We start from the raw sequence: 15657 nt of genomic DNA, 5'->3' as shown, positions 1-15657 counted from the left end.
AAAATTCCTACTCATTTATATAGATTGGTCAGAGGCTGCCAGCTGTGCTATACAGGGACTTGCAGGGTCCTTCCCCTGTGTTCCTGTCATAAATCAGAGCTCCTGTGCTAGCCATGGTTTTCACTACAGGGGCAGCAGTGTGGCACAGACTTACCGTATCTTTGGCCGTTTATGCAACATTTTTTAAACGTCATGATGTTTTGTGTAAGCGTTCCCGTCTTATCAGAGAAGATGTAGTGGATCTGCCCCAGCTGCTCGTTCAGCGTGGTGGTTCTGGCCTTCGCGGCCGTGTCCTTCTCAGGGTAATACATTTGCAGGTCCCAGTTTATAAAATAGCTTTGGCCCAAACGAATCACTTCAACGCTAAATGAAATAAAATGAATTTTCTCACTCCCAGCTGCATCTCATATTTCAAAATAATGACATATCATCAGATCCAGGGGACTCTGACTATATTCCAGGACTCAAATTGCTTATATAGCCCAGGAGCTTAAGACAAAACAATTACATTTACCAGCACATTACAGAGCACCATCACCCCTACACAGGCCACTCAAACTGATGTCGGAGCACACAGCTCAGCTTCAACAACACCGCAGTAACTGGGGAAAAGCCTCTACAGTCTTATCAAGCCAGAAGTATCGATGGTGCTGCTCCCATAACAAATAGAAACCCCACTTGGGAATAGCATTTTAAGTACAATTTGGAGAAGAGCGGATAGAAGGCTGGATGACTTCAAATATGTTACAGACAGGTTTGGCAAAGGCAAAATTATTCATACTTCATGGAACAGTGAGGCCTCTCTTTTGAGAATAAATCTGGAAAATACAGTTTTTCCATTTTAATTTTTTTTTCCAAGTAGTTTCCTTCATGCACTATGACTGCAGAATTAGACTGAAGTTAAATACTATCAGGATCAAGCCTCCAATTTTGGCAGAGATCATTGCTTGGGAGAATTTTTTCCTTAGTTGAAGTGTAGAACAAATATGCTTAATACTGTAAGAAGAGTTTGGTATCTTTAAATTCCGAGTCAAAGATCCTCGAGTGATGATTTTATATGAAAGCAATACAGATCACTTTCTTGTAAAATCTCAGTGAAGAGGGTGAATGTATCCAGTGTCTTCTCAGTAAGACAGAGAATTAATATGCGTCGTCATCCAATGTGAAGCTGCATTTGTTACCACCAACAGGAAATTAAGTCCATTCACTATTAATGCAGAAGTTAAGTAATTCAACCCTATCACCAGTTCAGCTATTAAAGGCCAAGGTATTTACCTACCTCACATAGAGGGAAATGGGAACCATGGTGTTCAGAACAATGATATATCCCCAAAAGTTAAGAAAGCCACGATACGGAGGACTGAAGTCTTGTGCATCGTAGAGGTACCACGACGAGTTGCCAATCTGCTGCTCCCAGTAAGTGTGTCCAATGGCAAGGCCAGCCGACAGCAGGATGAGGACGACAAAAATCTACAGTGTACACAGAGAGGCCTGTGACACTTCAGAAACACTTCCTCGACTTAAATTCCAAATCTCCATGTTCAAAATAGAATACTACATTTATTTGTAAGCAAGAAGAAGGGGAGTAAACCTTTCCCACAAAATGGTCTCTTCAAATCATCTGGGTTTAATTTTAGTCTATTCCCCAAGCACTATTTTCATGTTTTTATGTTTATTTAAGCAGGCAGCGAATAGGGTATGCGAACATGCTCGGAACAGGGACAGAACCGCAATCGTGCTGAGTTAAGTGCCTCTGCCTGCCAACAGGCCAGCGCCTCTCTCCTCTTTCCCCGTCCCAGAGAACCACACTCGGTAGAGCGCAGGTTGTAGGGCAGGGGGTATTCCTCATACACAACCCCTCGGGTTCTGGCCAAGGACAAAACCCACAGGTGTTGAACCTTGCAGGCTGAACGGACCTCTGGACCGGGGTCCTCAGGTCTCTGTCCAACCGTTCAGTGCAGACAAGCAGAAGCACCTGCAACACCGGGTTTGAAGCGTTTTTCCACATCATGTAGGCTGCCCTACACCTGCAGTTTAGGGTCGCAGATTCTGCCAACAGCAAGGCACCTTTTTAGATTCCCTCCTACTTCATCCCAACTCATCAGGTCAAAGCAAAGTGGAAACATACTTATTACACCAAAACAAAACAAAAAAGTTTCCTAAATGTGCATTCACTCTATGCACTTTAAAATGAACTCAAACATCTGAATTTCAGACAAAAAGGCTTACAGTATAAACCATGTAATTCATAAGGGAGTCAATTTTTGTCCTTTTAAATCTCGTCTTTCCACTATTTTTCATAATTTTTGTATCAGCACCTAAAAATAAAGGAAAAAAAAGAAAGGGAAGATACAATACACAAACAAGTGCTAGTATTACTATTTTGCAAAACTGGGACATAAAATACAGTCAATGTTTATAAGATAAAGACGTCATTTCACTCTACAGGGCATGCTTTTAGTTGGTAAATATGACACATGTTCAATTCATAAATACCTGCAAATATGACCACTCCATGGCAGAATTCTGTATTCCTGATTTTACACCCACGTAACAAAATCTTATCAGCATCCAGTGAATAACTGACGTTTCTCCAGAATAATGTTCCTGCAAACTTATCCAGTCGGTTATTAGGTTCTTCACATTCAATTAGACCTAAAAAAATTTGTAGGAGAATATGTTTAATATACAACAGTTAAATAAAAATGCATTGATTTGCACCCACCACAGAAGTAGTTTTACTTCATGAGGTTGGTTTTTTGAATAAACAATTTCTTTGAAATTTAGGGTGTACAAATATTCAGTGCTGTGTTGCTGATATTTTAAATACGGTATCTTAGGGTGGCATTTTGCTTTCCAGATTGAAATAGCAGAAAGAATTCATTTCTGCACCAAGACCAGTACAGGCAGTATTTACTGCCAAATAGGGCACCTTTTGTTCACCTTTTCTTTTAATATTTCTCAAGTTTTAACAAATGCCTGCCTACAAGAGCATATGTCTCTGGATCTTACGCTCTAGCATGAATGCAGCGTTCAGTTCATTTTGCCATTGAAGACTTACTAGCAATGATCCCACAAGGGGAAGACAACCTTCATGCAATACGTTGCTACAGATGCGCATTGCCGCCGTGCATTGCTACACTGCGCAGATACCTGAATACTGCAGCTGAAAAAGTGACATTTTACTTTGACTTGCCCTATTCCCACTGCCTACTTTATGATTGGCACTCGATGCTACATATTTACATTTCCATCCCCAAAACTGAGCTCACCCTAAAATTTTGCTTCATGCTGCAGTTACCATTATCAAAACTGTGTTTCAGAAATAAATAAGTAAATGTAAATGTCAGCATAACCACCGATTGCTACAGAGGAGCACAGAATGGCAGTTTCAGGCCAAAACACTTCTGCCTCTAGCCCTGATCCCTGTCTCTCATCAAGACTGGTGGATGTGCAAGGAAGAGTAAAATTACAGGCACAGGCCACTGAAACGCTTTCACAGTCTCGCAGCAAATTGCAGCCAACAGAACTCCTGAACCAGAGCCGATGTCTTTGTGGGCAGGCTCTCCTTCCGTATAAATTTGCTCAAGAGACGTTCTTTGAAAGCACAGACTTTTTACATCCACAACATCCTTTGACAAACTCTGAATTTTGGCCTAACTACTTCTTGTGTGAAAAAGCGTCTCCCTTCTGTTTATTTTGAATTTGTCAGTTGCTCATTTCACTTTATGTTTCTCAGTTCTTATACCAGAGGAAACCAGGAACAGTCCCTACTTGCTTACTTCTCCATGTCACTCTGTTTTAAGTCTCTTTCTTTCTCTTTCCCTTCCCCCCACCCCTTTTTCCTCCCCCTTCTCCCCCCTTTTTCCCCCCTCCCCCCCCCTTTTTTTTTAAACCATTTGCAATTTTAGGATTGCTAAAAAATTCAGCTTGAGATAAAACTCTGTGTCAGATCTCAGTAAAAGAAGGGATTTCTGCCCTTCAGGTTTCCACAACAAGCACAGAAAGCGGCTAGATCATAATGATAAATATGAAAAGGACAATAGAAGATATTTTCCAGATCCAATCCCAGCAGCAAACATACTTTTTTCCAAAGAAAACAGGTAGGCAAACACTAATAAAGGGCTCCATCATCTCTGCTTCGTGTGCCATAGCTCATTCATGGCAAAGGTCTCATCTTCACACAGACTATATTTTGCTCAGCAGCGCAGATTTCTTTGTGCAACTTGCTTACGCAGCTGCGTGACAAAAGCCAGGAAGCCACTAACTGCAGAATCACAAGCACCATTGGCAACACTTCCGTCCCCACCCATGTTCTATTTACTTGTCCTATAAACTGCTTGAGCAACATTTGAATAGTTATAAGAATATAACCGTACAAACCATTGAAGTCTGCCATCGCACTTTCTTCTTGAAGGTATCTGTGTGTTACCTCAAGTGCCATTTTGAATTTTAAGTTAGTCTCGCTAAGAAGAAAGGATAAAAAGGTCATTTTATTGAAAATATGGATATAGGGAAGAAGTTTGAACAAAATTAAATTAAGCAAATCAATATGCCAACCTCCTATTTTGAAGCAATGGCAAAGCCATGCATTTCCATGAATATGAAGCATTCACGAAGCATGTGACTAGTTCTTACACTGGCTGCTTTTCTTCACAAGTGAAATCTTACCCTTTTACGTCTGCTCACTGTAGATAAGTGAAGCTTCTCAGAATTATTGTTTTGCTAATGCAATAATTAAGTTTGAAGCAATGGTTATTTGAAAGCAATATTTAATAACTGATACTGTTAAAAGCTCCAATAGAGAACAAATCTTTTGCAACACAAACAGAGCCTTGTTTTACACGCTGTTATAAGCCATTGTTTTTAAGATTACTAAAGGTTGAGTGACGAATACACTGCTCATTCGGAAAAAGGAACATTTCACCTCATTAGGTGAAGTCCGTATCATTACGGACTTCTCTAAAAGAATTCAGCACTAGCTTTTCTGACAACATGAACTAAAACATTTACAAAGCAACATGACAGAGACAGTAAGATTTATGCTATCTAAGCAGTTTCTATGAAAAACTTCCACAGAAAAACATGTATTTTTGTTTTCCCACTGCCAGGGAATAAGAAAAGTTTAAAATAATAGAAAAGTCCAGATTGGAAGAGACCTCTGATAATCAACAGTCCAACCTCCTGTTGGAAGCAGGACATTAGATGAGATTGTCCAGGGCCCTGTCAAGCCAAGCCTTGACTGTTTCCAGTGAGAGAAATTCCACCACTTCTCCGGGCAACTTATTCCAATGGTAAAAATTATCCACCATGGGAACAATTATTCTTGAATGCAGACAGAATTTCCTCTGGAGCTACTTATATCCATTGCTTCTTGTCCTGTCAATATGCATCCTTGTGAAGAAAATATCTTCACTGTAACTATCTTTGAGATACTGGAAGACTGATTGAATCGCCCTTCTCTTCTCCAGGCTGAATAAATCCAAGTCCTTCACCCTTTTTTTATATATCACTTTCTCCAACACTTCAGATATCTTTGTGGCACTCCAGTGGACACTCACCAATTTTTAATGATCGTTGAATTGTGGGAATCAAAAACTGGACACAGTTTTCCAGGTGTGGCTTAACAAGTGACAAGTAGAGTCTGAAATACACACTTCCTGCTCTTTTACCAGTAAGCCAAAATTAAATCCAAGAAATCCTTAAATAAAGCCTTACCCATCTAGTTCAGCTGTCTCTACATAGCAGAGACTGTTTGGTTCTGAGCTGGAGAGCAGCAAAATATCAGCCTAGAACAACAAATAAATAAGCATCAAATAAATCCAAGTCAAGATTCGTACAGAACTCTGTAGAAACATAAAACAAATATATCTAAAGCACTTACAGGAACGAAAGTATTTTTCTTCAGACGAATGATATCACCAACTTTAATATCTTTCCATTTTGTGTTTTTGAACCTAATATCAAGATAGTTTAATAATTATTACTATTTAATCTAGAACACTATGCACTCTATAAATCTTGAAATATTGAATTTTCCTTAGTACAAAAATGTTACACCTTAGTAAGGTGTGTTTTTTCTTTTTGGAAACTTTTAGATGGGGGTCTGTAACTTAGAAGTCAACCTACCTCTTCTCTTCCCTCTTCACCTATATTTGAATTTCTGTCCTTCTCTCCAAAGAAGTTGCTCTTAGCACAGATTTAGTGCCACAGAATTTAGTTTAAATTACTCCTTTGGGCAATTCTCTTCCATTTTCAATTAGGTTTTCACACAGACGTGTAACAGAGAACAAAAAGCTGAACTTTCTCTATCACCTATGGTTTAAGATCTGTGATGAAACTTAGCAACAAGGCAACAAACGTTACTTACAAAGTTAAGGAGGGAACAGTACAAACCTTCCATCCCTGATGACTTCGCATATCCTATTATTAACCTCGTTGTCCATCCTGTGACGAGCCTGAAAACCAGGAGTAGAGAATGTACTCCCTACTGCCTATCACAATTAAAGAAATGAAAAACACTGGGGTTTTTTGCTTTTAATATTAACAAAACATGTTTCTTACAATGTCATCCACTAGGTCTTTGACTGCAGTTATTCCCAGCACCAAGAGTAAGGGCACCAGCGTTGTATACCATGACAGGGTAGTTATTTGGGGAATCGACTACAAAAGACAAATAAAATCAGTTCAATACAGGATTATCAATCAAGCTCAATTCAGAGACATTTTAATAGTGATCCAACTATAACATAAGAAAGAAAACCAACACATCAGAGAGAAAATTTTAAGTCAGGTTGTGAAGATGAACAAAATTCTTGGGGGAGAGTTTGACCGTGCTGCCCCACCTCAGCATCGGCTTCTCTTTAACAATTGTAGTTCCTCATATTTTCTGTTGGACCTTCTGATTCGTGAGTGGAACTTAAGGCCATCATGTTTTACAGAGTAAAAGAAACATCTTTTCCCCCCGAAATTCATGAACTCTGCAACTAGGTCATCCTAGCTAACACAAAGCTAGTGTAGGTTTTTCCAGATTTCTGTTAAGATGGGCTTAGTTTCTGTAGTAGTTCAGATCCAGTCCCTTACAAAGTACCCTTCAATTTCCTGACAGGATAGCACTGAATTGTGTCATCAGTATTATTCAGCTCAGCAGATTAGTACCTCAAATTCACTTCACAGTATTCTCTCCAACTTTCTTACCTGCAAAATGAGAAGAACGAGGAAATAGAAGTTGGCTGCTCTTTTAAACTGTTCAAACAGATTCAGTGGTAAAAAAGTGATAGGGTTGTACTTGTATGTCTTAATTGCATTTCCCTGTTGAAGAAAACCAAACGTCATTTAGAACAGCAGATTCTTCTTACATTACAAATGTACAATGCATATTTTTAAGTAAAGCATTTTACTAGTGAAATCTTTCCTATGAACTTCGTTAGAGTTGTACCTTTCCTCAACAGTTTAACATGGGTCACCGTCTTAATGAGATAAGGCAAAAAAGGTCTGTTTCACTGACATTAACATACCCCAAAAAGCATTTCAGACTGAAGCTTTAGCTACACCGAGGACTACAGGGCATTGCACAGTCACAGTGTGGAGAGATTACAGCCTCTCCCCAGGTAAATGACACAGTGCACATGGCACTGCCAGATGAGCACAGAGAAGGGAGGAAACTTCAGTGCTCTCCTCCTCCTTGGCAATCTTCTCTGTAACGCCTTTCAACATTATTTGCTAAATACACAACTCACTGTTAGGCATATAATTGGTCTCAGGCATCAAACTACAAATACTGAATCCAGATACAAAGGACTGCTAATTAGACTTATTCAGGAGGGACAATGTCAGATCCAGCAAAGATTGAGTCTCATGAGTGCCAGTCACTACCTAGTCCAAGCATGAGGGATTTCCATTTTAACAGCTCCAGTTGTAGCAGTTTTACTATTAAAAGTTCATACTCATGCATGAGATAATCCTTCCTCAAGTCGGCAAGGCAGGTATCTCAGCAGGTACAAGGGAACCACATGAGCCAAGGCATCACAGATAAAGCCGGACAGTCCACGCAGCCCAAGCCTCTGTGACTCGAAACCAGCACCACATACAGGCACCATAGCTTTATTACTTTGAAAAGTTAATTAGGAACAGGGAAAAAAAAATTCAACCTTTTGTCTTGATAAATGAGATAAAAATGTCTCCTTTATCATAATTAGGTGGATTTAGAATGACACTGTTTAAATGACTAGACATTCCCAAATGTCTATTTTTAAGACTGTCCCAGTCTAGCTTAATCAGGATGTTGCTTAATACTACACTGAGACTTCTCATATGAAAGATGACACCTACGCGGACATTTGCAACAGCCGTAGTTGAGCAGATAAAACTTGGAATTTGGACTGAGGACACCTAGCTTCTAATTCTCTATCTCATCTTAAACAAGTCTCTTGATACCATGATTTTCCATTCACAAACCCAAAATCAGTTATACTTCCCCACCTTTGATGGAAATCCTATGGAAGTGTTAATTGCGGCTTTTACATTAATCAGCAGTGGTTGGGAAGATCTTACTGAGATTAAGAAAGTATTCACCCTGACAACTACTATTAGCAAATAATTGAGAAAAAGAAAACTTACTGCATATTTGCTTTTTTTGAAGCACAGAAATATTGTTCTCTTAAACTGGGGCTGTTCATAGAAGTGTTCATCATTCGCTTTAACTTGCCAGCTGCAGTCTGGAAGAGACAAGACAAAATGGGTCAACATCTGATTGTTACAAATCTGCCAGTTTCAGGTGTTCTCTCAAATGCCATCTTTTAAAGGTACTTTCAATTGAAACAAGACTGGTACGTGCTTTTTAGTACATAGTCTAAAAAAAGGTTTTCAAGACGTTTCCAGGCTATTTGTCTTTATTAACACATAAAATGTAATCTGAGGTAGGAAGAAGTGGTGATTAACAATTTGGGAGTTCTATGAGAAACTGAAAATCTATCAGAGTAACATTTATTCATGCTAAATTCCTTTCTTTCCCCCCTTTTGTTTGTTTGTTTTTTACACCTGTGAAGCACTAAGCACCCCAAATAGGGTTTCTCAGTCTTTCTAGAAATGAAAAGGTCCACTCAACTTTTGAAAACAATTATTTCATGTAACCATACTGTGCAATGGTTTTCATTTACAACTAGAAAAAAAGTAAAAATCTGAAGTGCTCATTTTATTTCTTCAGCCAGCAATTTTGTTTGATTGCTTGAAAACTCAGGAACATTTTGCGGTAAAATTTAAGAAAACTAAACAAGCGATGTCTGCAGCAGCCTTCTGAAGTTTTTGACCATAAGCTGATAAAATTGCTTACAAAGCAGCTAAGCAATATTGCTTCCTTCTGTCACCTTCAGTATTTAGCATTTAAAACCTGACTTGACATACAGCCTCCCTAAGGAAAAAGTTTCTAGAGGACTTGCTAACAAATCATCCGTCTCCACCTTAAGGTCCCTATCATTAATCTAAGTCCTACAAAGTCCATCTTTAAATGGGGTTCACCTAGGATAGCTTTTGGCTGACCACTATTTACTGCCAGAATGCCTCCTCCTGTCAAGTTATTTTCCACGCCCGCTCTTTCACAGGCTACCTCTTTCCCTCCAAGATCCTTCAGATCCCTTTCCTGCGCTCCAGCCTGCATCACCGACAGCCCTATTAATCCTGCTACCCACACCCACCAGTTCAGGCCCTGCCCACATCAAAGAAACTCCCCGCCGAACTCATTCAGCAGGTTTTCAAGCCGACTCGCAGGCGTGCTTTGCCTGCCTGGGAAGGATGAGGCAGCAGTACTCTGAAATTCAGCTTTCCTGACTCATCAGCCAAGCATCTCCCCCTTTTCTCCAACCCCGATTGTCCGTAATGGGCGCTCTCTCTGGTTTCCCGGGATTCCTGTGACCTAAGTGCGGGCAGCGCTGCAGAGCGCGGATGGGGCGAAACTCCCGGAGGCAGAGGCGCGGGCTGGGGACCGGCACACGCTGCCGGGGACGGCGGGGAAGCGGTGCGGGGGTGCTCCTGGGCTGCTGGAAGGGCCGCTGAAAGGCAGTCGTGTCCCGTAAGGCTGACTCAGACTGAAAAACTCAAATCCAGACACAAAGCCTCTTTTTTTTTCTATCCAACACATAAAGCAAGTTCTCGTTTGACGTATCCAGGATCTTTCCTGTGACTATACAACTCATTTCCAGCATATTGGTTGCAAGCTGAGAAGATAGTAGAGCAATAATTATCTCGCTGTAGCGCTTGTATTTAAGACTGCATAAATGAAAACATACAGCAGATGGTGAAGATACATTGTGCATTCTGGTCAGGGCTTATATAGAAGTGCTGCGAGTCACAGAGTTTTAGCTGCCTTACACAAAATTCACAAAAAAATTTTGGAGGACCAGGTTTTGGTTTAAAAGAAGATAAGCATTACTAAAGTGCATGAATTGAGAAAGTTACTAATGACAGGACTGAAGGAAATTGTAAATGTGTATAAGAACATTTCTTCACCACATTCACAAAAACATTGCAGTGTTGATAAAACCTTAGCACCCCAGATGGAAAACTGGCAAATTAGGTCTTAAATAAAACCTGCAGGAAGGAAGCTCCCCAAAATTAATATCACTTCAAGCAGTTTAAAGTAATACCTAATATTTGGGAAGCTGCATCAGTAATTCATCATCTTTAAAGGAACATAAAGGGAAAACTGACTTTGTTGAAGGGAAAAAAAGAAAATAAGCAAAAAGGATGACATTTTTGTAGCACTACCTGAATATAATTAGCTACTGAACCAGTCAGCAGATTCTACAAATTCTGCAACTTATGCCAGAGAATTATCTCTTAACCAGAAAAAGCAGGCAAAGAGGATTTAAATAAACAAACAAAAAACCCCAAAGGGTCTAAAGAGGAAAAAAAAAAAAATCTGACAGAGTTTGTCAACTGTTTACAAGCTCTATGATTAGAGTACTGGCCTACCAAGCCTGCATGGTAACATCTTTTACCTCCTTAAAGCTTTTGCCCTAGCTCGGAGTTCAAAGGAACTCTGGCATATCCATAGCTCTAGTCCATATTTTGGATAATCATTTGGGTAACATTAACTGCATAGACAGCAGAGACTTGTGGTTACACTGAACTAGCGGGAGTTATGAACCCTTTGGAAGGCAGAATCAAAACTGATCTCCCTGCTTTCAGATTCTCTCCAATTCACCAGAATAAAGGAAAAGGCACAGCACACTTCAGAAAAAAAACTGAAGGTGTAGGCGGTCCTGTTTTAGTTTTCTTTCTCTCTTTTTTCTTTTCCTTCTGCTTATGCTAGGCCACAAAGCAAACCTGTGGTTGCTGGTGTACTGTGGCTACGAAATAAAATATCTGATAAAATAAGAAGAGGGAGTGGGGGGAGAGAGCAACAGTCATGATGAGAACTCAAGAAAATATGATGGATGATGAGAGGCTGAAAAAACTGTGTTTATTCTATAGACTATGTTACCTCAGTCATCATAAAAAAACACCAAAACTAAACATGTAATAGGTGGTTATAAAATGAAAACACGTAGTAGGCATTTAGAAAGTGAGAGGTGATCAACTGTTCCCTATTGCTACACAAACAGGAAGAAATCTATATATACTGAACAGGCGGTGGTTAAATAAAAAGTACTCACATTGCAACATTGAAAAAAAAAAATGTACGTAGGGGAGTTACAGACTTTCCTTGGACCTGTTCCTTGGTTAAGAACAGGTATGTCTAAAACATGCTAGCGAGGTTCCTCCCATTTATGTTCCTACGCTGGTGGCAGCATAGACTGAACTTGACGGGTTTCTTTGAACTCCTACTCACCTTAACCATCTCTCTGTAATTCTGAAACTACTGCAAATAAAGAAAATCATGAGGCCACAAAATTAGCACTGGAGCTGAAATCTCATCTGCACAATACTTAGAAAGCAGAAATACATGCAAACCAACTGACTAAACACAGCAAATTGGCTTATACTGGTTCAAGTTTCCAGATGATAGGGAAGACAAGTATCTGAAGTCCTGTTCGAGCAGTTCTCAGACCACAGGCTATGCACATCTAGGGCTGCCTTAATTAAGATGAGGTCACCCACCATGCAGATCATTAGCTTTACGCAACAAGCAGTGGCACAGAACTCTGCTTGCAGGTTGGAATGAAGCTGATTTTCATTCTGACATTTGTTAAACTGAACTGCCATCAGTTACTCCTCCACAAATTCACATAAACCATTCCAAATCCTACCTAACGAATAAGCACAAATCAAATTGATCCATGCATGGCTCAGCCTCTGTATTCAGGATCATTTGCTACCCAAATCAAGTTTCTGTCATAACGTTACCTTTTTTCAATGGCTCTTGACTCTCCTCGGCGTTTCTGTTGATTCGGTTTTGCCCTGGTTCAACCGCAGGCTGCCGACTGTCCAACTCATCCTCCGTTTCATCATCACTGTATGGCATCACCTCATCATTAGGCTGGGAATCCTCATCAAAGGTGGTCTCCGAATCCCTTTCTGTGATCATGCTGCTAGCGCCCTGCAAGCATTTCATAGAAGTTAGGGAAAGGAGTTAACATAGCAAATGCTGGAAACCACGTCTCCGTAATTTTACTCTGTTGATGCACCAAAAACCATGTTTGAAACCAGTTTGCCTGGGACAGCGTAGAGCATGGGCTTGGTTTTCAAGCACAGACCAAAGTCATGAGGCAGTTATTTTCACAGCAAGTCTTTCATTACCGTTCTGCTATATGTAATTACACGTGCTCACACAACAGACTACGGAACGCCCTGTGCTCGTGACGCAGGACACCTCGAGTGGGACGTAGGAATTAGGGAGCCCACAAACACCTGACTCCCAGCGGCCATTACACTGTCCCCTGCGGAGCCACAGGAGCCAGAGCCCTGCTTGGCCACGGTGGGGCCAGGCATGGGCACCGAGTGCCGGGCCAGTGCGAGTCGTGCCATCCAGGGTTCGGGTCACGCAGCTGCTCCTCCATCCCGGTCTGCCCAGTCTCACCCAAACCAGTCCTCGCTTCCTCTCCCCTCCCCACAGGCTGAATGTCAGCATTTCTCATTGCAAGATCCCACATCTTGGTGTCCAAATATCCGAGGAAGTTTATAACTAATTTGTGGTTCAACACACAAGAACAGTCAGTTGAAGCTGTGATGTATGTGCGCATACCTCTGCCTGAAGCTTTTCAGAAAGCGCACGTGCTCCCTAACCCTTGAGCACTAGCACATTATCTCCCAAATTGGGATCTCCACTTTCCATAAAGTTTATTTAAATTATAGCTCTTAAAAAACTCCCAACATTGTTGTGACTTGGGCTGCTGCACTTGGCTGTGATCTGAGATGGGAGCAAGACAGGCAACAAGGGATCCCAGCCTCCTGCAGCATTTTTAGATCACCAAGACAGTTTCTACAGCTTAAGTATCTACTGCAACAGGCAGCGTCCAATTAACTGCTTGTAAACAAAATCCAGAAACCATCTACTTATGCGTAACTCCCCTCCAACCAACACCTACAAATAACCACCTGCACAATTCCTAGGTGGTCTTCATCTATGCTTGGCCAGTTAGTCGACTTGCTGGGTGTCCTGGCATTTTAGTAACTGATGTGGCACAAGGGTTCAGGCCATTCTGACGAGTGTGTCCTGTTCATTTCTAACCATGCAATACCCAAATCTGTGGTACTGAAGCTTAAATTGCACTTGTTTCTGCAGATCAACACTTCCAAACAGGCTCTGTCCTGTCTGTGCTAGGCACCACAACAACTGTAAGAAAATTAAAAACCATGAGGAGAGGAGGGGGCTCTATCACCTTACCCATTTCTGCCAGGGCCCCAAGGGCACTAATAAGCCTCTCTGGCCCTGACTAGCCTCACCCCGGCCCACGCCCATGGGACCAGGAGCCACATTTTGGCTCAGGCCACGGGCCCGGTCTGAGCTGCATCAGAGGACGGCCAGTCTCTAGCTGAGCTGTGGCCATGTCCATGCCCCCTTCAGCTCTGCCTCGACACTGTGGACCTCTGCAGCCATCGCTGGGCCTGACCCAAACCCTGAGCTACACATCAACTTCCCGGCTTGACCCTGGACCTGCCTCATCCCCGTGGCATTGCCTTATGGCCTGGACTCTGGTTGGCCCTGGCCACCGTCTCGTCACCTGTCCTGCCTGCCTCGTGAGCCCTGGGACCCCCGTCCGCTTGCCTTCCCATGGGGAGCAGTGCTGCTCTTGCTGCTCCCTGGCAACTTCAAAATAAAACCAAGTTAAAGGATCGCTGAAGCCAAGTAACATAACGTGCACAGCAGCTAGTGTACCTGCCTGTTGACCCGTCTTGCAAAAAGAGCCCGGTTTTGGGAAGGAAGGCCAGCACCACCCTACACCCCGTATGCTGCTGCTAACAAAACCAGCAGTCACTGGGCCTGACACCAAACCCTGTCGACATCCACTTTAGTTTCTATTTTTGCAAAGCTGAATTGTCTCCCTTCCTTAACATCTCTTATAAGAGAGAGATAAATATTACATGAGCACTTAATATGCTACTCAAATGACATGACTGTTGGCTGGGAGCCCAAAGCATGCAACACCCATGAGCCGCAGCACTGCAGTGCTTGCCCAGCACACAGGCTAATGTTTCAAGACTGCCAGTTTACAAAATAAACCAAACCCACCAGGTATCATATGAACACACAGTTTAATCTAATATGAATTAATACAACTTCTCCCAAGACCCACTCAAGCTGTTAGAGGCTGCTCACTGACGCAATCAGCCAGGAATATGACAGCTAGTCACTAACACAATTGTGGAACCTGAAACGTTTGTGAAAAGATCATTTGTTTTCCTAAATAGCCTTGGAGTTAGGGAATTCACCTCAAGACACAGGAGATTCAAGCTCAAACTCAGGCACCTGAATACCTCACTGTGATATTTTGGTTTATTTCTCCTCTTTTTACCCCTTTTGTAAGGGTACCACTCCATCCCCATAAAATCTCGTATTTCTCCTGATACAGAAAGGAAGAAAAGTATGAAAAATTTATCTCCAGAGCAACCTACTCATTAAAAACTTAATACACGGGGCCAGGACAACCTGCACAGACATCATTACAGGAAGCGGTCTGTGATGCAATCCACGCAGTTTCTGGCGCGCGGTGGTCAATGAGCAGCTGGCTATACGGCCCTTGCTGGGCGCAGTGCCTCGCCTCGCTGCGCTGCAGCGGCTGCAGGCGGGCAGTTGCCTGACCCATGTCAGGGCTCAGGGGCCCCCAGGTTACATCGAGGTTTCATTCCGTCGGCAAGCCAGACAGACGCTGCTGAATTGGGTATTAGTCTTGACTTTTAACAATTCTGCAAACTCTGACTTGCTGAGCAATACTTACAGCCAAGGCAAACATTTGACTTTGTCCAATTTTTTTCTACCCAAACAGGGCTATGGACAATCCTGCCCTTAGCCAACAATGCCTTAGCTTTGTAAGCAAGCCAGGATCAGACTCTTCAACCATGTGCCTCCTTTGGGGTTTATAGATGTTTAGATTTTCTTTGCACTGACTGTTGTTCAGGCAGAAGAAATTCCTTAAGTTTTCAATCACAAATTGTTTCAATGTTAAACAAAGTCCTTTTAGAGCAGGACATAACACTAAATCCTCTTTGAAATATATATAA

At 41.8% G+C, this 15657-nt stretch overlaps 1 protein-coding gene across 1 annotated transcript in view; it reads right to left on the bottom strand.

Annotated features, from left to right (window-relative positions):
- LOC142074746 (phospholipid-transporting ATPase IC-like) overlaps positions 1-15657 on the bottom strand; it is a 43913-nt gene that overhangs the window by 15157 nt on the left and 13099 nt on the right. The window contains exons 2-13 of the mRNA XM_075135609.1: positions 12343-12535; positions 8620-8717; positions 7198-7311; positions 6565-6663; positions 6397-6458; positions 5885-5957; positions 5719-5789; positions 4384-4466; positions 2497-2655; positions 2230-2318; positions 1280-1470; positions 155-363 (exon numbers count right to left, since the gene is read on the bottom strand). Coding sequence (XP_074991710.1) covers positions 155-363; positions 1280-1470; positions 2230-2318; positions 2497-2655; positions 4384-4466; positions 5719-5789; positions 5885-5957; positions 6397-6458; positions 6565-6663; positions 7198-7311; positions 8620-8717; positions 12343-12523 — 1429 coding nt within the window. The 5' untranslated portion in view covers positions 12524-12535. The remainder of the gene's footprint in view (positions 1-154; positions 364-1279; positions 1471-2229; positions 2319-2496; positions 2656-4383; positions 4467-5718; positions 5790-5884; positions 5958-6396; positions 6459-6564; positions 6664-7197; positions 7312-8619; positions 8718-12342; positions 12536-15657) is intronic.

This window comes from Calonectris borealis, chromosome W (assembly GCF_964195595.1).
Source record: "Calonectris borealis chromosome W, bCalBor7.hap1.2, whole genome shotgun sequence".
Taxonomy (NCBI): domain Eukaryota; kingdom Metazoa; phylum Chordata; class Aves; order Procellariiformes; family Procellariidae; genus Calonectris; species Calonectris borealis.
Note: the sequence above shows the minus strand (reverse complement) of the source record. Positions and strands in the feature narration are given on the sequence as shown.